Raw genomic sequence first — 22,861 nt, forward strand, 5'->3', positions numbered from 1 at the left:
AGTGACCCAGAGCCGGGATCGAACCCGGTTCCTCAGCGCCATGAGGCAGCAGTGCTGACCACTGTGCCACCCTCAGCTATTAAAATGAACATGCTCCGGGGATTTCAGATCCAGAGCCGGGATTCAACCTGGGACCTAGGCGCCGTGAGGTAGCAGTCCTGGCCACTGCGCCATCGTGCTGCCCGCAGCTTGTGTCTTTAATTCTGCGCATGTTCAATGATTTCTTATGCCGGGGATTGCTGCCCTCGACCCTCACCCAGACCTCTACTTGTCTGCTTCTTAAGAGGGACAAAAACACAACAGAGTATGGTTCGTATCATCCTATGTCACCTTTGAATGCATACTTGCTAAGGTGCTGGCACTTTGGGCAACATGGTAGCACAAGTGGGTAGCACTGTGGCATCACAGCACCAGGGTCCCAGGTTCGATTCCCCGCTGGGTCACTGTGCGGAGTCTGCACATTCTCCCCGTGTCTGCATGGGTTTCCACCGGGTGCTCCGGTTTCCTCCCACAGTCCAAAGACGTGCAGGTTAGGTGGATTGGCCATGATAAATTGCCCTTAGCGTCCAAAAAGGTTAGGAGGAGTTATTGGGTTACAGGGATAGGATGGAAGTGATGGCTTAAGTGGGTCGGTGCAGACTTGATGGGCCGAATGGCCTCCTTCTGCACTGTATGTTCTATGCTCCATGTTCAGCTGGAGCCTTGCCTCCCAAATATAATCTCGGAGGATCAGATGGCTTCATGAAGAACATACATCACTTGTTAAGTGTCCTTTTCCCCTTCTCAGTGCCGAACCCGAGGTGATTGTATCTCTTGATCCTGAAAAGACATTTGATTAGAATGGAATAGGAGTATTTATTTGAGATTCTTGGGATGTTTGGTTTTGGCCACAAATTTATTTATTGGACTCGTCTGTTGTACAAGGATTCCACTACCAGTGTTCATACGGACGTCTTGAACTCCGATTATTTTCCTTTGAATAGGGGCACGACATATGTCTGTCCACTGTCCCCACTCTGGCAATAGAGCCGCTCGCTAAGGTCCTCAGATAAGTGGAGAGGGATTAATCGAGGAGGGGTGGATTATCTGGTGTCCCTTTACATGGACGACCTACTTCTCTACATTACGGACCCAGCACACTCCATATTCAAAATATTCAAGTTGCTTAGCGCATTTGGCTCCTTCTTTGGGTACAGGTGAACTTAAGCAAGAGTTAATGTTTCCGGGTCAACCACCCTGGGAGGAGAGCCCAACTGGGGAGGTTATCTTTTCGTCTTGCTATCTGGGGATCCAGGGGCCCACAACTGGGCCTCACTTCATAAATTAAATTACACCAGTCCGATTAATAGTATTAATGCAGACTTGCAGAGGTGGAACAGCCTCCCCCTATACTTGGTGGGGAGGATTCAGCTATTAAAATGATTTTTTAAAAATAAATTTAGAATACCCAATTATTTTTTTCCCAATTAAAGGACAATTTAGCATGGCCAGTCCACCTACCCTGCACATCTTTGGGTTGTGGGGGTGAATCCCATGCAGACATGGGGAAAATGTGCAAACTCCACCCAGATAGTGACCCGGGGCCGGGATTGAACCCGGATCCTCAGCGCTGTAAGTTGCAGTGCTAACCATTGCGCTACCATGCCGCCCTCAGCTATTAAAATGAACGTTCTCTGGGGATTTTAGTTTCTCTTTCAGCGTCTCCCCAATTTTCTTCCCAAATCCTTTTTTTTTTTTTAAATCAAGGTCAACAAATTGATATCCTTTTATTTGGGTGGGTAAGACTCCCCAGATTCCATGATGTTCTGCTCCAAAGGGACAGACAGTCGGGGAGCCTGGTCCTCCCCAATTCTTTGTTTCATTATTGGGCAGTCAATATATTTGTGGTTTAATGACCCCGGGTACATTTGAGGACAAACGGAAACTCGCTCCTGCACTACCTTTTAAGCTTCTTGCAATAATGACTACATCGTTGCCTTTTTCCCCCATTAGAATTTCATTTGACACAGTGGTGGTCTCCTCCCTGAAAAGTTGGAAACAGTTTAGACAGCATTTCAAGCTCTTTTCCCGCCAGCACCTAGCTGCAATAATCACCTTTTCCTACCTGCTGGTTTGGACTCGACGTTTAAATCTTGGGAGGCTAAGGGCCTGGAGTGGTTTGGGAATCTGTGGAGGGAAGGTTTGCCAGTTTTAAGGAGTTAGCTGAAAAATTGCAGCTGCCCAATTCCAATCTTTTTAGGTATTTCTAAGTTTGTGATTTTGTTGCATAAAGCTTTTCCTTCCTTTCTTTTGGTGCCACCCTTGCCCCTGATGAAGAGGAATCGGTCTCTGGCTGGGGGCATATGGTCATATCCTTTCAATGGATTTTGCTCCACTGAGTTATGTGATGGCAAAATGGGAGGATGAATTGAGTCCCATTTTTAATGGTGGTGTGTGGAGTGAGGCCCTTCATACGGTCAACTCCAAGTCTTCATGTGCTCGGCTGAGTCTGATTCAGTTTAAGGTTTTGCACAGGCTGCACTTGACCAGGGCAAAGATGAACGGGTTCTTCCCTGGGGTTGAGTCAAGTGTGAGCGCTGTTCTTGTGGACCAGCTAACCTTTCGCATGTGTTTTGGCTTGTCCCAAGTTGATAGATTTCTGGGATTCATTCTTTAACACCCATGTCAGAGATACTACATGTAGATTTGGATCAGTGTCCGCTGGTCGTCATATTCGGGGTGTTGGATTTACCGGTGATACAGCCTGGGGTGAAGGCAGATATCCTCGTCTTTTGTCTTGTTGATAGCCCAGATGCAGATTCTGCTTGGGTGGAGGGCTCCTACATCGCCCAGTGCCTTTGCTTGGCTGGGTGATCTCATGTCATTTCTGCATTTGGAGAAGGTCAAGTATACCATCAGGGTCGATGGTGACGTTCTACCCAAGATGGCAGCCATTCATTTCCTTCTTTAAGGAGCTATCACCATCAGCTGTTAGGGTGTTTAGGAAAGTCTTTGCAATCAAGTCAGTTAGCTGTTGTGTGTGTTTTTGCCTTTTCTTCTCTTCTCTTGTGTATTTTTGTTTGATTATGAAAAATTTCTTTTTGGCATACGTTTCATAGTAGAAACACAGAAAATAGGAGTAGGTAATTTGGCCCATCGAGTCTCCTCGTCATTCACCATGGCTGATCATCCAACTCAGTAACTTTTTCTCGCCGTTGCCCAATATCCTTCGATCTCTTTATCGAACTCCTTCTTGAAACATCCAATGTTTTGGCCTCAACCGTTTCCTATATGGCAGCGAATTCCACAGGCTCACCACTCTCCGGGTGATGACATTTCTCCTCATTTCACTCCTGGCTCTGGACACCCGCCCACCATCGGGAACACCCTACCTGCACCTACCCTGTATAGTTCTGTTAGAATTTTATAGGTTTCTATGAGATCCCCACTCATTCTTCTGAAGTCCAGCAAATATAATCCTAACCAACTCCATCTCTCCTCATACATCAGCCCCACCATTCCAGGAATCAGTCTGGTAAAACTTTGCTGCTCTCCCTCTATAACAAGAGCATCTTTCCTCAGATAAGGAGATCAAAACTGCATACAATATTCCAGGTGATGTCTCACCAAGGCACCCCCCTAACCATTTTGGTCACTAAGGGCAATTTATCATGGCCAATTCATCAACTTGCACTAGGGGCTGGTTTAACACACTGGGCTAAATCGCTGGCTTTTAAAGCAGACCAACGCAGGCCAGCAGCACGGTTCAATTCCCATACCAGCCTCCCCGAACAGGCGCGGAATGTGGCGACTAGGGGCTTTTCACAGTAACTTCATTTCATAGAATTTACAGTGCAGAAGGAGGCCAGTCGGCCCATCGAGTCTGCACCGGCTCTTGGAAAAAGCACCCTACCCAAGGTCCACACCTCCACCCTATCCCCACAACCCAACAACCCCACCCAACACTAAGGGCAATTTTGGACACTAAGGGCAATTTATCATGGCCAATCCACCTAACCTGCACATCTTTGGATTGTGGGAGGAAACCCACGCGCACACGGGGAGGATGTGCAGACTCCGCACAGACAGTGACCCAAGCCGGAATCGAACCTGGGACCCTGGAGCTGTGAAGCAATTGTGCTACCCACAATGCTACCGTGCTGCCCCTAATTTGAAGCCTACTTGTGACAATAAGCGATTTTCATTTCATTTTAATTTCTTTGGACTGTGGATGGAAACCGGAGCACCCGGAGGAAACCCACGCAGACACGGGGAGAACGTGCAGACTCCACACAGACAGTGGCAAATGGCATTTAAGGCCTTTATTGCAAAGGGGTTGGAGTTTAAATATAGGGTGGTTTTGTTGCAATTGTACAGGGTGTTGGTAAGACATCACCTGGAACGCTGCATACAATTTTGGTCCGCTTACGTAAAAAGGATATAGTAATATAGTAACATTGGAAGCAGTCCAAAGGAGATTCACCAGGCTAATCACTGCGATGAGAGGGCTGTCCTATCAAGAGAGACTAAATAGTCTGAATCTATATTCCTTGGAGTTTAGAAGAGTGAGAGGTGACCTTATGCAAACATACAAGATCCTGAGGGGGCGTGGCAAGGTAGATGATGAGATGGTTTCACTTGTGGGAAATGGAGATGCTGGAACTCTCTGCCCCGGAGGGTGTTGGAGGCTAGATCCTTACAAGTATTTAAAGTAGAGGTGGATAAATAATTGATAGATCAAGGAATAGAGGGCTATGGGGAAATGGCACAGAAAAGAAGTTGAGGCCGGAATAGATCAGCCATGACCATGGTGAGGCAGGCTTGAAGGGCCTGGTGGCCTGCTCCTGCTTCTAATTCTTGTGTGTTCTCTTGCTATGAAGGCCAACATACCATTTGACTTCTTTACTGCCAGCTGCACCTGCATGCTTACTTTCAGTGACTGGTTCATAAGGACACCGAGGTCTTGTTGTACATTTTCCTCTCTCAGTCAGATAATAATCTGCCTTCCTGTTTTCGCTACCAATGTGGATAACCTCACTCAGTTTGTCCAAATTACACTGAAACATCTCCTCACAACTCACCCTCCTCACAACTCATCTACAAATTTGGATATTACATTTATTTGCCTCATTTACATTATTAATATATGTTTTCAATAGCTGGGGTCCTAGCGCCGATCCTGGAGTACCCCACTAGTCACTGCCTTCCATTTAGAAAAAGACCATTCATTCCTGTTTTCTGTTCTCGATCTACCAGCCAGTTTTCTATCCATCTCAATACACTACCACCAATCCCATGTGCTTTAATTTTAAACGCTAATCTTTTACGTGGGACTTTGTCGAAAGCATTTCAAAAGTCCAAACAACATCCGCTGGCTCCCCCGCATTAATTCTGCTAGTTACATCTTTGAAGAATTCCAGTAGATCTGTCAAGCACTATTTCCCTTCCTGAAATCCATGCTGACTGTCCGATCCTGCCCTTGCTTTCCAAGTGCTCTGCTATTTAATCTTTTACAATGGACTCTAGCATTTTCCCCCACTGTGGATGTCAGGCTGACTAGTCTATAATTCCCTGTTTTCTCTCTACCTACCTTCTTAAACACTAACTACCCTCCAATCTGTAGGAACCATTCCAGAGTCTGTAGAATCTTGGAAGATGACCACCAATGCATCCACTATTTCTAGGGCCACTTTCTTAAGTACTCTGGGATGTAGATCATCAGGCCTTCAATTTAGCCAACACCATTTCTTTCACTTCCTCCCTCTCACTGAACCTAGTGCTTATGAACATATATGAACATTTTTGATGTGTTATTTGCCTCCTCCTTTGTGAAGGCAGAACCAAAGTATATATTTAGTTGGACATCCATTTCTTTGTTCCCCATTCTAAATTCGCCTGTTTCTGATTATAAAAGATCTAACATTTGTCCTCACCAATCTTTTTCTCTTCATTTATCTATAGAAGCTTTTACAGTCAGTTTTTATGTTCCACACAAGGATACTCTCATACACTATTTTACCCGTATTAATCAATCCCCTTGTCCTCCTTTGCTGAATTATAAACTGCTCCCCATCTTCAAGTCTTCTATTTTATTCTTGCCAATTTGTTGCCTCTTTCTGGGATTTAATACCATCTCTAATTTCCCTTGTAAACCATGGTTTGGCCATCTTTCTGGTTTTATTTTTGCACCAGACAGGAATGACCAATGGTTGCAGCTCACCCATGTGCCCTTTGAATGTTTGTCATTACTTAAGAGATGACGGTGGATAGGCAATGTTCCCCACTTCGGGGTCTCAGACCAGCCAGATCGATTCCTGGGGAGGAGGGCAGATATCCTTGCCTCCTTGATCGCCCACCGTAGAATCCTGTTCGGCTGATGGTCAGCAGCACCACCCAAAGCTGCGGAGGGAGAGGGAAGAGACAGGGAACAATAGAGGAGAGCCAGGGAGGTGACCCGGGGTGAGCCCGAGACGACAACGGCAGCGAAATCCGTCCGGGGAAAGCAAGGGACAACACCAGCACCAGACCCATTCGAGTATTGCCCTCCGCAATTGTCTCTCCGGCACCCAAATGTATATCTAACCCCCACCCCCACCCCCACCCCACCCCCACAAACAGATGCTTACTTATATGTGTAAATAATTTTGCCAAGTGTACAGAGTTGCTGCTGCTGAGCAGCACCATTATACCCTACCAGTTACTTTATTTGATTTTGTATTTATAGAACATAACAGCGCAGTACAGGCCCTTCGGCCCTCGATGTTGCGCCGACCTATGAAATCACTCTAAAGCCCATCTATACTATTCCCTTATCGTTCATATGTCTATCCAATGACCATTTGAATGCCCTTAGTGTTGGCGAGTCGTGTTGTTACTTTTTTTCTCTTCTTTTTTATCCCCCCCTTTGTGATTTGTGTGTGTGCCCTTCTCTTCCTCTACATACATATATATATGTATATATCATATCCTGTGTACATAACGGCAAATATACTTTGTTCAAAAACCCAATAAAAAACATTTATTAAAAAAAAGTAATGTTCCCCATTCCATCATAGCCAACTTGCATCTCATCCAATAATATTTCCTTTATTTAGATTCAGGAACCTAGTCTCAGAATGAACTATGTTACTCTCTATCTTTTTTTAAATAAACTTGAGAACCCAATTCATCTTTTCCAATTAAGGGGCAATTTAGCGTGGCCAATCCATCTAGCCTGCACATCTTTGGGTTGTAGGGGCGAAACCTACACAAACACGGGGAGAATGGGCAAACTCCACACGGACAGTGACCCAGAGCCGGGATCGAACCTGGGACCTCGGCACCATGAGGCAGCAGTGCTAACTACTGTGCCACCGTGCTGCCCTCGTTACTCTCTATCTTGACGAAGAATTCTTTCATATTATGGTTGCTCATCTCCCACAACTAGATTTCCAATTATTCCTTTCTCAGTACACAATACTCAGTCTAGGATGGCCTGCTCTCCAGTTGGCTCCTCAACGTAATGGTCCAGAAAACCATCCCATATACACTCTAGAACCACGACCTCTTGTGGTATTGTTACTAATTTGATTTGCCCAATCTATATGCAGATTAAAGTCACCCAAAATTATAGATGTTCTTTTCTCGCATGTATCTCCAATTTCCTGTTAATGGCATTCCCAACATCACCACTACAGTTTGGGAGTTCGTATGCAACCCCCACTAACGTTTTTTTGCCCTTTGGAGTTTCTAATTTCTACCACATCGTTGGATCGAATATCCTTCCTCAATATTGTGTGAACCAGCAATGCAATGCCACCGCGATTTCCTGTCTGTCCTTCCTAAATACTGAATACACTTGTATGTTCAATTCGTATCCCTGGTCTCCCTGCAGCCATGTTTCTGTAACCATGACTATATGAAAGCTGTTTACATCTATTTGCGCAATTAATTCATCCACTTCATTGCAAACGCACTGCACATTATGGCCTTGTCTTTTAACATTCCTTGTCCCGTTCCCATTATTTTTCACTGTGACCCTGTTTGATTCTGGCCATCGATTTCTCTGCCTGTCACTTTTTTCATTCCCCATTCTGTCTTTTGCTCTTATCAGTGTTCCCCCACCCCTGACTCCTTGCATAGGTTCCCATCCTCCTACCATTTTAGATTAAACTGTCCCCAACCACTTTAGCAAATGTTCCAAGAACACATTCACCAAAATTAGCCCCCACCATGTTGAATAATTTAGTTGGGCAGAATTGTAAAAATTCTTACAAGCCGTTGATAAAACATGGCTGAAGAATTTGAGATGAATTAAGGATCAAGCATGCTATATACTACTGTATGTAGGCTGTCAAGTTCATCCAGAGTATACTGCATTTGCAATAGGCCAACATGGATATGCAAGAGTAGAGATTCAACAATGCAAGCCAGGGTGCCTCTGTATAAAAGTGCACAAGCACAATTTCTAATGGATTGAAACTTCAAACTATTTGGAATGTTGTGCTAACAATCATAATAAATGCTTGTGTTAATAATCATAATAAATGCTATGTAGTTCACTCTAAATAAAATTAGCTGGAAAGAATGCACACGGTTTAATTAATAGAGTGCTTGAGTTCAGGTTGAAACAGCCTGGGCAAATGCAACAAAAAGCTCCAGCAGTTTCTCGTGAAGTAGGAATAAATTAGTTCTCTTTGACGGGCTTCTTATCAAGTAGGAGTCATTTTGCATTGATAACAATGTAGCCCAGAAAATGTTCAATTTTCTCGCTCTATAATCGAGCTTGCTAAAAGTAGAACCTTCCCCTAAATTATTTCTCAGTCCCTTGAAAAGAAAATGAAAATCGCTTATTGTCACAAGTAGGCTTCAAATGAAGTTACTGTGAAAAGCCCCTAGTCGCCACATTCCGGCGCCTGTTCGGGGAGGCTGGTACGGGAATCGAACCGTGCTGCTGGCCTGCCTTGGTCTGCTTTAAAAGCCAGTGATTTAGCCCAGTGTGCTAATCCAGCCCCTTCAGGTACACGTTCAGAAAATTGAGAATTGTGTGGCACACGTGACAAATAAAATCATCACTTTGAACTTCCAGTGTCAGAAATTCTGTGGGAGATGTAACAAATTTCAAAGCTATTTTATGGTATTTGTTAAAGCACTGGTAATTAAAAGGAGGAAACAGTGCCAAACGAGAAATCGAAGCAACCCTCCCTCCATCAAAAATTCAATCAAAATATTTATTTGGTCTGAGAAATCAGCAACGGGGCAAACTTGATGGTGACCCATCATACCGAGGGTTTCAGTCAGAACAGCAGTCCTGCAGTCACTGGTGGGTGACTCTACTGAGAAAAAGCATCCTTGATATTTATTAGATATGGACCTTTGGATGCAAAGCAATTTTTTTAAAAACGTGATAACTTTTGTACGAGAGCACTTTAGTTTGAAAAGTACTCATAATAATAATCTTTATTGTGACAATTAGGCTTACATTGCAACAAAGTTACTGTGAAAAGCCCCTAGTCGCCACATTCCGGCACCTGTTTGGGTACACAGAGGGAGAATTCAGAATGTCCAAATTACTTAACAGCACGTTTTTCAGGACTAGTGGGAGGAATCCGGAGCACCCGGAGGAAACCCACGCAGACACGTGGAGTCCGCACAGACAGTGACCCAGCCGGGAATCGAACCGGAGACCCTGGCGCTGTGAAGCCACAGTGCTACCATGCTGCCCTTGATTCCCTTCTCTCCTTCTTCGCTGACCACCTCCACCCACCCCACAACAAAAACTACTATCCCTCTTTAAGACTAATAACTTTCATTCAGGGCACTGTGTTACACTGAAGCATTATTGTGAATAGAGTAGAACTGAAAATTATAGTATTTGATTTATTCTTTGATGAGGAAGATCTTCAGATTATCGGTGCGCTAAAAACCTCAGTTTCTGTGGTAGTGTTGTGTATTTTGTTGGATCCTGACACGGGGAACATTCTTCTCTTTAATTAAAAGAAAGAAAAAGTTCTTGTTTCACAAAAGTTCTTTTGTAGATCACGGGAGCATTCCTTAGAATCACCAGCTTTTATAGGTTTACGCACTAAAGTGCTCCTTTGTAGACAAGTAAGGATCAAATGACAGATATAATAATGGCCTTCTCGTCATTGCTGAGAAAATTTTGAAAAGACGAGCGTGCATGCCATCCAGAACTGTGCATCTTCTCAGGAGCTGGCTTTTCATCCTGTTTTGGTTGGGTGATGCTATATAGAACACACTATGCTGACACTGGACGTTCAAAGTGATGATTTTATTAGCCTAGGTTTGAAATCTCCTTTGTAAATGCTGAAACTTTACTTTGATTTATCCGGAGGAGACAGCAGTAAATAATATGCTTTTGATTGACTTTGGTCAAGGGTATATACATGCCTGTCGATATGAATTGCATCCTGCCTGTTTTTACTTAATGCTCCAAGCATCGGAATTTCCTTTAGATAATAAAACATGAAACCAGGTCACTGATCTGATGCTTCAAGGATACAAACTATTTCTATCTGCTTTATAAGCATTTATCTGGATTATTTCTTCTGGGCCACTTCTCCACAAGCAGGTACAGCTGTCATGCATCCACCTGCAGACAGCAGAAGACAGTATTCAAAGGGCCTCAATTGATATGCGTCTCTCCTGGTAACGAGTTTGAAAAGACAGTTTAGATAATAAGTGTGAATAGTTTATGGAGGAGAAACAGATTAGAGACGATTGAGAAGGTCCCCGAGATATACATATGTTAATGTATTAATGTATAGTCAAGGAGGTTGATAGGGGCCGGCGGCATGTGCCGCAGTGGATAATGCTGGGACTGCAGCGCTAAGGACCCGGGTTCGAATCCCAGCCCCGGGTCACTCTCCGTATGGAGTTTGCACATTCTCCACATGTCTGCGTGGATTTCACCTCCACAATCCAAAGATGTGCAGGTTAGGTGGATTTGCCATGTTAAATTGTCCCTTAATTGAAAAAATAAAATTGGGTACTCTAAATTTATTTTTAAAAAGGAGTTTGATAGGGGCAGACAGCTGAATATACAGAAGGCATAATCAAAGAAAAACAAAGGTCTAATTGACCAAACCCAGAGAAGGAAGGGAGGCAGTTACTATCTAGCAGTCTCGGAACAGGAGAATTCTTACAAAGTTCAGATATCTTAGATATATTGTGTAACATGCGGTACATTCTATCTAAGCTGTGTGTGTTTCATAATTCAACGTCATAATTGCATGAGAGAAGAGTAGGCCTGTTTGTGTGTATTTGTCTTCACTTTAGTAAATAGTCTTTAATAATTATTACCCAAAGACCGGGCTATTTATTCTCACTGGGTTTCATTCGTCACCTCATACCAAAACAAAACAACATACCCCCACGAACTGGTGCTCCAAGTTGGGATACCCTGGCAAATAAGAATCACATGCTTTGTGAAACTGAGTTGTGGCCAAAACAAGATCCGTCAATTCCACAATTATATCTGCAGCCACCACACACTGATGATCAGCTGCAAAGGATATCTGATATTTTGAATGAGAACCAAGGGATGACACATTATAGTTATGTAAAAAAAAGGGCAAGAGAAGTTTGAAAAGGCAAATAATCTAGTCAGTAAAGCCAATGCTGACAAGATGAGAATCACCAGCAATATAAAAGAGAATCTAAGAAAAATGCTGCAAGATACAAATAGGTGATGGACAGGTTAATAGCACTTATGGAAGTCAAGTTCTGGATCCGGATGGATTGCATGTAGAATATTTAAAGTAAATAATGAAATTGAATGTGTTTTAGTGGGTATTGCTAAGGGGGGTGGTGAGGCAGTGTTGAGCAATGACGGTCCTGGCATCAAGGGTGAAAGCAGGCTTGTTGGATCATTGGCTATACGCCTGTGGAAGGCATTCTGAAGAAACAAGGAATGAATTTGTTGAAGTGGAGAATTAAAAATAATTTTATGGTTGTAGATGATTTCCGACATGCCTCAGGTGGAGGTGGAGCGGGTGGTGCGGCGGACAGGAATATAGAAAAGTTAGGTATCTGAGAATCCATGCATGGAGAAGTCACCCTATCACCTTAAAATTAGGTCAGCATTCAAATTGTCTATACTCAGTAAATGTGTGCCGAAAATGTCACAATAGAAGTTTACAAGCTGGAAGAATCTTTATACATTTATAGGTAAAGGACACAGTTTAAACTCAAATGCACTGACCTTGGGTAATCCAACCGATTCCATTGCTCTGAGCCACTGTACTGTATTGTCCGTGTGCCGAAAATGTAATCCAGATCGCTTGATATAAATAAAAATAATAATTTTATTAGCATTGTGACCTTTTGATTGATCTGTAATAAATACAATGAATATTGAAACTTTAAATACTTTTCAGTAATTCGCTACATGCTTAACAATATTTAGTAATGTGTCACTAGGTTCAAAACTGGCATGCTACAAAGGCTCGAGCTATCATGTGCTAGCCTTCAGAAGAAACACTCAAGTTGTAGTAAAGTTCCCAGTTTGGCTTCTTTCAGCAACTTAGCTTCTCATGTGACTGAAAATTACAAAATCAGACCCGAAGTCCCCCCCCCCCCCCCACCCCCCCCACCCAAGTTTGTTTGTTGCAATACTGTTAGAGAGCAGAAACCTTTTTTTGTTGAAGTAAAGAAAATTTTAAATCCCAGTTATTCGAAGTTAAAACTAGAAGATTCCACTGTTTGAAACAAACAGAAGAATTTTAACCATACACAAGTTACCAAACCACTGTCACTACTATATATCTGATACCCCAGAATTAACAGCAGGTAAATGTGAATTAGCAGGCAAACTGTAGTCGGACACACCCAAACTGCACCTTAAATGGCAAGCAGAAGGCAGGACCACCAAGTTTTTTCAACAACCCACCCAGACATCAGTCTTCACCGAGTCACAGAAATATTTTAAAGCTCAGTCTTCCTCACAAGGAATTGCAGCTCCGTTCCTTCAACAGACCTACCCTGATCCCCAAAGAAAGCAGTTCTACTGGCCCCACACCCAGAGTTCTACGATCTTAATCAAAAAGGCACATTATTCCAGATCTCGCCCAGAGACATCTTGCCCAGAGAGATGGCAGCATTGTGGTAATGTCACTGGAATAGCAATCCAGAGGCCCAGTCGAATGCTCTGCAGGCATGGGTTCAAACCATGGTTGCTATTGGAATTTAAATTAATAAATTTTGAATTTAAAAAAACTAGTCTCAGTGATGAAACTACCATTAATTGTCATTAAAACTCATATGTTTCACAAAGATCCTTTAGGGAAGGAAGCCTGCCATCCTTACCCAGTCTGGCCTATATGCCTGGCATGCAATAATGTAGCTGGATCTTAACTGTCCTCTGAGATGACCTAGCAAGCCACTCAGTTCAAGGGCAATTCAGGACAAGTAACAAATGCTAGCCTTTCCAGTGGTGCCCCACTTACCCTGAAAGAATACAGAAAAAAGGAATAGATTTGCTTCCAGGTCCAGTCTTTTTGGTCTTTTCCAGCTGAGCTGACTGATAACCAGGATTGCACCCCATGTAGGCCAGAAACACAGTTGCCAAATATATTAAATAGCAAAAGAACAAGTAAACAGAAGCAGAAAAGCTTCTTATACAGCTCATGTTCCAGAAAACAAATAGTTTGCAACTGCCTTGGTAAACCGTGATAAAGTAATATTCTTGTGTAGTGGCTCTTTTTCTTTCCTCACCAGCTACCTGAGCTACCTGGCCCGATTTATTTCTGTTCAAAAGCTTGAAGAGGTTTTACCAATTTGAAAAATAACATTTTGGTTTTGGTAAATGCCTTCAAAAACTAAAAAAGACCAGGATCAGGATGATTTGCACAACTGCCAGAAGAAGCTACTTAAGACCTGTGCACCTGAGTCTATAGAGTTAAATATGCAATTAACCACAAGAAATTTGCACATGAAGCGTAATGAAATGTCATGAATGCAATCCCATGGTCTGGTCACTGCAATAAATGTTTTACTGGACCAGCCATGATTCTGTGTGTAAATAGTAACTACCCATTCTGATTGCATTTTTTGACTATTATTAATGATCCTATGGCATTTCTCAAAGCGAGTCCAAAGACTTGCTGTTTTGTAACAAAAGAGACATTGGTGTTATGCCATTTAACCGAAAATACATCAACTGAAGCTACTGATTTATGATCACAAGGTTAAATTGACACAGTTAATACCTTACACTCTGGCGTATGTTTGTGTGTGTCACAATAGAATACACTGATGCCATCCATTTTTCCTGTTACTAAGTGGCCTTGATTCTGCAATTCACCAAGGCTCCTTTGACAGCACCTTCCAAACTCTACCATCTAGAAGGACAATGGCAGCAGATACCCGGGCACACCACCACCTCTCAGTTATCCTGCAAGTCACTCACCACCCTGACCTGGAATTGCATCGTCGTTCCTTCACCGTCGCTGGGTCAAAATCCTCGAACTCGCTCCCTGACAGCGCTGTGGGTGTGCCTACAACACATGGACTTCAGCGGTTCAAAAAAAAACACAGCTCACCATCACTGTCTCAGGGGCAATTTTGATCGGGCACTAAAAGCTGGCCTGGCCAGCGACATCCACATTCAGTGACTGCATTTTTAAAGAATGCTTCTTTAGACATAATTCATCTTTATCAGTGCCTTTTTCAAGCGGAATACATTGTAACATGTAGGCAACATTTACCTAGGTTGAAAATCTTACTGGAAAGTGGGAAGAGCCAAGAAGTTTTATCAGTGGGTGGTGGTTTGGCCCCAATTAGCAAGGGATTGATGTAGTAGTGGGCTGGGGTGGGGGTGGCAAGGTGGGAATGGGCCGAGGTTTTTGCAGCACTGCAGGGGATTTTCCCAACTGTTTTGACATTCTGAAATTTGAGTATGCTGGTGGGGAAGATCATTGTTTGGTAACACTCCTAAAATAAAATGAATTGGGGCTGCATTTTGCAGGGTGAAAAATTCCTAGAAACACAGAAAATAGGGACACGAGTAGGCCACTTGGCCCTTCAAGCCTAAATGGTTTACCTCGTATCCTCAGACTGTGATCCTTGGTTCTGGACACCTCCACCAACTGGAGCATCTGTCCTGCATCTACCCCATCTCATCCTGTTCGAGTTTTATAGATTTCAATGAGATCCCCCCCTTCCTCGAAACTCCAGTGAATGTAATCCTTTTTAAAATTATTTTGATTTTTGATTTTTGCGAGTGTAATCCTAACCGACAAATTTGGAGATATTACATTTAGTTCCCTCATTGAAATCATTAACATATATTGTGAATAGCTGGGGTCCTAGCACTGATCCCTGCGGTACTGCAATAGTCACTGCCTGCCATTGGGAAAAAGACATATTTATTCGTATTTTTTGTTCCCCGTCTACCAACCAGTTTTCTATCCACCTCAATACAATACCCCAATGCCATACACTTTAATTGTACACGCTAATCTCTTATGTGGGACTTTATCAAAAAAAGTCCAAACAAACCACCTCAACTGGCTCCCTTCATCAAATCTACCAGTTACATCCTCGAGAACTTCCAGTAGATTTGTCAAGCATGATTTCTCTTTCGTATATCCCGGCTGACTGTTCGATCCTGCCACCGTTTCCCAAGTGCTCTGATATTCAATCTTTTAATGGACTCTAACATATTTTCCCCCTCTACCAATGTCAGGATGACTGCTCCTCAATTTCCTGTTTTCTCTGTACCTCACCTCCCTTTTTAAATAGTGGGGTTACATTAGCTACACTTCAATCTGTAGGAACTATTCCAGAGTCTATAGAATCTTGGAAGATAACCAGCAATGCATCCACTATTTCTGGGGCCACTTCTTTAAGTACTCGGGGATGTAGATAATCAGGTCTTGGGAATTTATCAGCCTTCAATCCCATCAATTTCCCCAGTACAGTTTCCCTACCCATAGTGATTTGTTTCAGTTCCTCCATCTAAATAAACTCTGTGATCCCCAACATTTTGGGTACATTATTTGTGTCCTCCTTTGTGAAGACAAAGCCTAAGTATGTATTTTATTAGTCATCCATTTCTTTGATCCCCATTATAAATTCCCCATTTCTGGCCGTAAGATCTTCACCAATCATTTTCTCTTCACGTACCTATAGAAACTTCTACAGTCATAAACTGCTCCCAACCCTCACGTCCACTGTTTTTTGGGGCCAATTTGCATAGCTCCTCCTTGGACCTAATACGACCTCTAATTTCCCTTGTCAATCATGGTTTGGCCACGTTTACCATTTTATTTTTGCACTAGACAGGAATGAACAATTGTTGCAGTTCACCCATGCGCTCTTTGAATGTTCACCATTCCCTATTTACCATCATCCCTTTAAGTAACGTTTCTCCATCCATCACAGCTGACACGCGTCTCATACCATCGTGGTTACCTATATTTAGATTCAGGACCCTAGTCCCAGAATCAACTATGTCACCCTCCATTGTGATGAAGAATTCTGTCATACTATGGTTGCTCATCCCCAAGGGGCCTCGCAGTAGATTTCCAATGATTTATTTCTCATTACACAATACCCAGTCTATGGTGATCTGTTTTCCAGTCAGTTCCTCAACGTATTGGCCCAGAAAACCATCCCATATACTCACCAGGAATTCTTCCTCTATGGTATTGTTACTAATTTGATTTGCCCAATCTACATACAGATCAAAGTCACCCATAATTACAAATGTTCCTTTATTGTATGTATCACTAATGTCCTATTTAATGACATTCCCAACATCACCACTACAGTTTGGGGATCTATGTACAACCACCCTAACGTTTTCTAGCCCCATGGTGTTTCTCAACTCTACCCATACAGATTCCACATCGTCACAGTTAATAGCCTTCCTAATTATTGCGTTAATTTCCTCTTTAACCAACAATGCAACCCCATTGCTCTTTCTTTTCTGTCTGTCCTTCCTATATAGTGAATACATCTGTATGTTCAATTCCCATCCCTGGTCGCCCTGCAGCCATGTTTGCTTAACCCCGACTATATCATAGCCATTTACATCTATTTGTATGATTAACTCATCCATTTTTTTGAAAATGCTCCACACATTAAGGCACAAAGCCTTGAGCCTCGTGTTTTAACCTTCCTTGACCCGTTCCCATTAACTTTCTCGGTGGCCTGTGTTTGATTCTGGCACTTGATTTCTCTGGCTATCACTTTTCTTAAACCTCACTCTGTCTTTTGTTATGGTCAGTGTTTCCCCCTCCTCTGACTCCTTGCATAGGTTCCCACCCCCCTGCCATTTTAGTTTAAATCCTCCCCAACCACTCTAGCAAATACTCCCCCTGGGACATCAGTCACAGTCCTGCCCTGTTTAACCCCATCCAGTTTGTACTGGTCCCACCTCCACCAGAACCAGTCCCACTGTCCCAGGAATCTGAAACCCTCCTCCATGCACCATTTTTTCAGCCACATATTCATCTGATATACCTTGCTATTTCTACTCTGACCAGCACGTGGCACTGGTACGAATCCTGAGATCACTACCCCGGAGATACTATTTTTCAAGTTACTGCCTCAATCCCTATATTCTGCTTTTATGACCACATCCCTTTTTTTAAACCAAGATGATTTGTACCAATGTGTACAACGACCACTGGCTGTTCATTCTCCCCTTTTAGAATGTCCTGTAGCCACTCTGAGACATCCTTGACCCTAGCACCAGGGAGGCAACATACCACTCTGGAGTCTTGTTTGCAGCCACAGAAATGCCCATTGATTCCCCGAACAATTGAATCCCCTATAATATTGCATTCCCACACCTTTCAAATTTCCCAGTGCCAATTGTGGCACAACAAATTTGGTTGTTGATGCTTTCCCCTGAGACGCCATTCCTCCACAGTATCCAAACCGGCATGTCTGCTTTGCAAGGGCATGGCAACAGGAGATTTCAGCACCTCTTTCCTATCCCGCTCACTATACATGGTGGATACCCATTCTTTTCCTGTCTGTGGAATCTTAGCCTGCAGTATGACCCTCCTCTCGATATGTGTTATCCACAATACTATCCACCTCACGGATGCTTCACAGTATCCACAGCCGCCGCTCCAGCTCTGAAACCCAGGCTTCCAGGTGCTACAGCTGGAGACACTTCCTGCACACGTGCTGGCTCCTGGCACCGGAAATGTTCCCAGCTTCCCACATAGAGCAGGGGGAGCACACAATTGCTTTGAGCTCTCCTGCCATGACCTACCCCTTAAAATTAAACCTTTTGGAAGATACTCAAAATCAAATATCAATCACACTAGGGCCTTTCTCCTCTGGTCCTCCTTACTGCAGAATACAGCCCTTACAAACTACTAGCGATAAAAGTAGTTCTTACCCGACTGTACTCACCCAATAAACTGCTTCCACTTGCTCTGCGTCACTTTTGAATCCTGATGTCACCTCAAGAGCCCCAAACTCCAAGTAGGTACTCTGTTCCCAGTCTTGCTCTTTCTTGCACTTTTATCCTCCTGGCTTTGCTCTCAGCATACATGGCTAAAAAGCCAGTCAGGAACCCGCCAATCAAAATGGTGGCAGCGCAGAAACATTTAACACTTGGTAGGGTGTTAATTAATGCAGAGCGAGACCTCAACAGCAATGTGGTGGAAAAGTCCCACCTTAGAGACCTGCCAGCCAATCCGATTAGCAGTGAGTCATTGGGACAACACTCTCCAAAAAGACGGTGTTTATGGATGCCAGACATAAGGCAAGTCTAGGATATCGGCATTTCCCAGTGAGTGGATGTGAAGTCTAGATTTCAGGGGCGAGAGGGAGGGTTAACGGGGCGGCATGACCTTGGGAGAAGGTTAACCTCTCTCCCCTATCCCAAAGCCCTGCCTGACACCAGCTCACCTACTCACCGAGTAAAAGGTGGGGACTACTGCCCCCCCCCCCCCGGCCCCCCAGGTGTGGGTCACCCCCTGCTGCAGGTAAATTAGAGGCAGTGCTGGGATGAGGCACTTATGTGGCCACATAAAAGCCTCAATATCCCAAGAACAGGCTCAACTACCCTTCTTTGGTACCGGTATGATGGTGGTCTTCTTGAAGCAGGTGGGGACCTCGGAGTGGAGTAGGGACAGGTTAAAGATATCCGTATTCACGGACATCTTTAACCTGTCCCTACTCCACTCCGAGGTCCCCACCTGCTTCAAGACCACCATCATACCGGTACCAAAGAAGAACCAGGCAACGTGCCTCAATGACTACCGACCAGTGGCCCTGACTTCAGTCGTAATGAAGTGCTTTGAGAGGTTGATCATGAAGCGCATCACCTCCATACTCCCAGAACGCCTTGATCCACTGCAATTCGCATACCGCTGCAACCGGTCCACATCAGACACCATTTCCCTGGCCCTACACTCATCCCTAGAGCATCTCGAAAACAAGGACTCCTACATTAGACTCCTATTTATTGACTACAGCTCCACCTTCAACACCATAATCCCAGCCAAGCTCATATCAAAGCTCCAAAACCTAGGACTTGGCTCCCCACCCTGCAACTGGATCCTCGATTTTCTGACCAACAGACCACAATCAGTAAGAATGAACAACACCTCCTCCTCCACAACAGTCCTCAACACCGGCGCCCCGCAAGGCTGCGTACTTAGCCCCCTACTCTACTCCCTGTACACACACATGACAGCGTGGCAAAACTTGGTTCCAACTCCATCTACAAGTTTGCTGACGATACGACCAGTAGTGGGCCGGATCTCGAATAACGATGAGTCCGAATACAGGAGGGAGATAGAGAACCTAGTGGAGTGGTGTAGCGACAACAATCTCTCCCTCAATGCCAGCAAAACCAAAGAGCTGGTAATTGACTTCAGGAAGCAAAGTACTGTACACACCCCTGTCAGCATCAACGGGGCCGAGGTGGAGATGGTTAGCAGTTTCAAATTCCTAGGGATGCACATCTCCAAAAATCTGTCCTGGTCCACCCACGTCGACGCTACCACCAAGAAAGCACATCAGCGCCTATACTTCCTCAGGAAACTAAGGAAATTCGGCATGTCCACATTGACTCTTACCAACCTTTACAGATGCACCATAGAAAGCATCCTATCAGGCTGCATCACAGCCTGGTATGGCAACTGCCCGGCCCAGGATCGCAAGAAACTTCAGAGAGTCGTGAACACCGCCCAGTCCATCACACAAATCTGCCTCCCATCCATTGACTCCATCTACACCTCCCGCTGCCTGGGGAAAGCGGGCAGTATAATCAAAGATCCCTCCCACCCGGCTTACTCACTCTTCCAACTTCTTCCATCAGGCAGGAGATACAGAAGTCTGAGAACACGCACGAACAGACTCAAAAACAGCTTCTTCCCCACTGTCACCAGACTCCTAAATGACCCTCTTATGGACTGATTTCATTAACACTACACCCTGTATGCTTCATCTGATGCCAGTGCTTATGTAGTTACATTGTATATGTTGTGTTGCCCTATTATGTATTTTATTTAATTCCCTTTTCTTCTCATGTACTTAATGATCTGTTGAGCTGCTTTGCAGAAAAATACTTTTCACTGTACCTCGGTACACGTGACAATAAACAAATCCAAACCTCCTGTAAACTGGGAGACAGGGCAGGGTCTGGTGGGAATGGCAGTAGACAGGCCATGTGCTGCATATTACAAGCTAACCCTGCTCCCTCCCCTCCTCCCAGCACACCAGCTCAGGGCTGTAAAATCCTGTCTCTGATTTTTCACATCTCAGAGATAGGAGGTGGAGCAGAGTCAAGCAGATTTACAAGATTGCACTGCATGTAAACAAAGACATAGCTGGTTTAAAAACAGTGCACAGTACAAATCTAACTATATATTTTCTTTAGAATAAGAGTTGGAAAATCTATGTTTGCCATGGTTTCAATGTTTCGATAAATTTATTATTCAGTTTTCAAGCCATGAATGCTTGGCTCAATCAATATGTTTCATATCACCGTCTGGCAGGGATCGGGAAGTTCTCTCACTAACATTTATCAAACCCATTGCAAGGGTTTATCACAAATGGAAGTCCTAAAAGATACACGATTAATGTTGTTTGTAGATTTTTAAGTTAGATCATGTGCTTTGGAGTTTGTTTTTTCACTCGAGCAACAGGACTAGTACTTGGACTCAGGAAAGGGATCTTCAATTGGAACAAACAAATGCCGAGACACATTTGGTAGACAGCATCCAATCAAGATATGTACGGGAAAATATCAGCAGAGCCCAACCCATTCAGTCAAATTGATCTTTAAAGTCTTTGGGAAAAGACAATGGGATACACGATGGACAGATCTATCTTGCTTTGAATCAGAGACTGTATTACTTATTATGGAAATAGCTAATAAATAGTATTGTTACAAGTTTATGCTGATGGCTTCATTCCATCTCAAGAGATGATGCACTGCCCTCATGGATGTATGTCACTTCTGGATTGAACAACATCTGTTGCGGTTGTAGAGGACGATTCATAATGAGCAGTCCATTTCATCGATGAATAGTGTTGGCCAGAGGTCGACTGATGTTTCTTTTCTTCCACTGTGCTCTCTCTTCTGGCATTCGGTCATTTATTTTGTCCTCTGCTTTTTCCACGTCCTTCCTGGCTGCCTGGTTCCAGGCACTCCAGTCAGCAGTGAGGTCTTCCCATGTCTTGACTCCAAACCTGGTCAACTGGAGGTCTCACTGATAGACATCTTTGTACCACAGACATGGGCAACCTGTTGGTCTTGTGCTAATGGCAAGCTCACCATAGAGCAAGTCTTGGGGATTTGGCAATCACCTATTCTGCTCACATGACCCAGTCAACAGAATCACAGCTGACAGGAGCGCAAACATGCTGGGGATTCCTGCACTTGCGCACTTCTATATTCAGCACTCTTGTCTTGCCATCTGAGGCAGAGGAGGTGGAAGTGGTTCAGCTGCTTTTCTTGGCTTGTGTAAGTTGTCCATGCTGCACAACTGTAAAAGAGGGTGCTGAGAACACAAGCCTGATACGCGTAGAACTTTGTATTTTCAGTTAGCTTGCAGTTGGGTCCACTCTTGACTTCTCAACTTTGACACGACAGATGTAGCCTTGGCAATCCTGGTGCTGATGTAGGCAGGAACGGTTTGCTGGTAATTGTTGAACGAAGGTGTGTCAAAACTGTCGATGATCTCCAGCATGTGGGTGTTGACGTTAATAGAAAGTTGATTCTCTACAGCCTGGCCCATAATGCTGTTGATCAGGCCAGGGAGAACTATCTACAAAGTTGTAGCAAGTGAATTTCAGTATGGGATGCCAGGGCTGTACCATCAGTGAACAACTCACAAACCAGGACATTACACTCTTTTATTCTTGGCACACAGTCTTGACAAGTTGAACAGCTTGGTGCCAGCTCTGGCATACTTCCTCATTTTGAGTCGAAAGCACAACAGCAGCATGGCGAAAAATATACCACACAGAGTTGGTGTCAGGATGCAGCTGTCCTTTTCCCAGCTACTGATATGACAGCATCTTTTTTGGCACCATTGTAACTAATAGTATTGTTATAAATTCATAATGTCTGCCGTAATTTGCTGTAGATTATGTCCCTCTCTTTTGAGGGGATGTGTACATCTTGCTTAATCAGCTAGTTGCTTCACCTTAATCCATTTTCATCCTGATTTACACTGCTCAAGCAGTTTCATGATAGAGGTTAGCTACAGTTAAGACCAGGTGAGGAGGAGGAGTGAACTGGTTTCCCTCCATTCAGTCTACTTAATTGATCACAGCAAAGGATTTTAAATTTATTATTTATTAAATTTATTCGTCCATGGGACATGGGCGTCGCAGGCTGTGCCAGCATTTATTGCCCATCCCTAATTGCCCTCGAGGGGGCAGTTAAGAGGCAACCACATTG

At 43.9% G+C, this 22,861-nt stretch overlaps 1 protein-coding gene across 2 annotated transcripts in view; it reads right to left on the reverse strand.

The window, feature by feature from the left end:
• iqgap2 (IQ motif containing GTPase activating protein 2) overlaps positions 1–22,861 on the reverse strand; it is a 424,926-nt gene that overhangs the window by 208,764 nt on the left and 193,301 nt on the right. For both annotated transcript variants that reach the window (XM_072516040.1, XM_072516041.1), the window contains one exon: positions 12,182–12,259. In XM_072516040.1, coding sequence (XP_072372141.1) covers positions 12,182–12,259 — 78 coding nt within the window. The remainder of the gene's footprint in view (positions 1–12,181; positions 12,260–22,861) is intronic.

Source organism: Scyliorhinus torazame, chromosome 9, assembly GCF_047496885.1.
Source record: "Scyliorhinus torazame isolate Kashiwa2021f chromosome 9, sScyTor2.1, whole genome shotgun sequence".
Classification (NCBI taxonomy): Eukaryota; Metazoa; Chordata; class Chondrichthyes; order Carcharhiniformes; family Scyliorhinidae; genus Scyliorhinus; species Scyliorhinus torazame.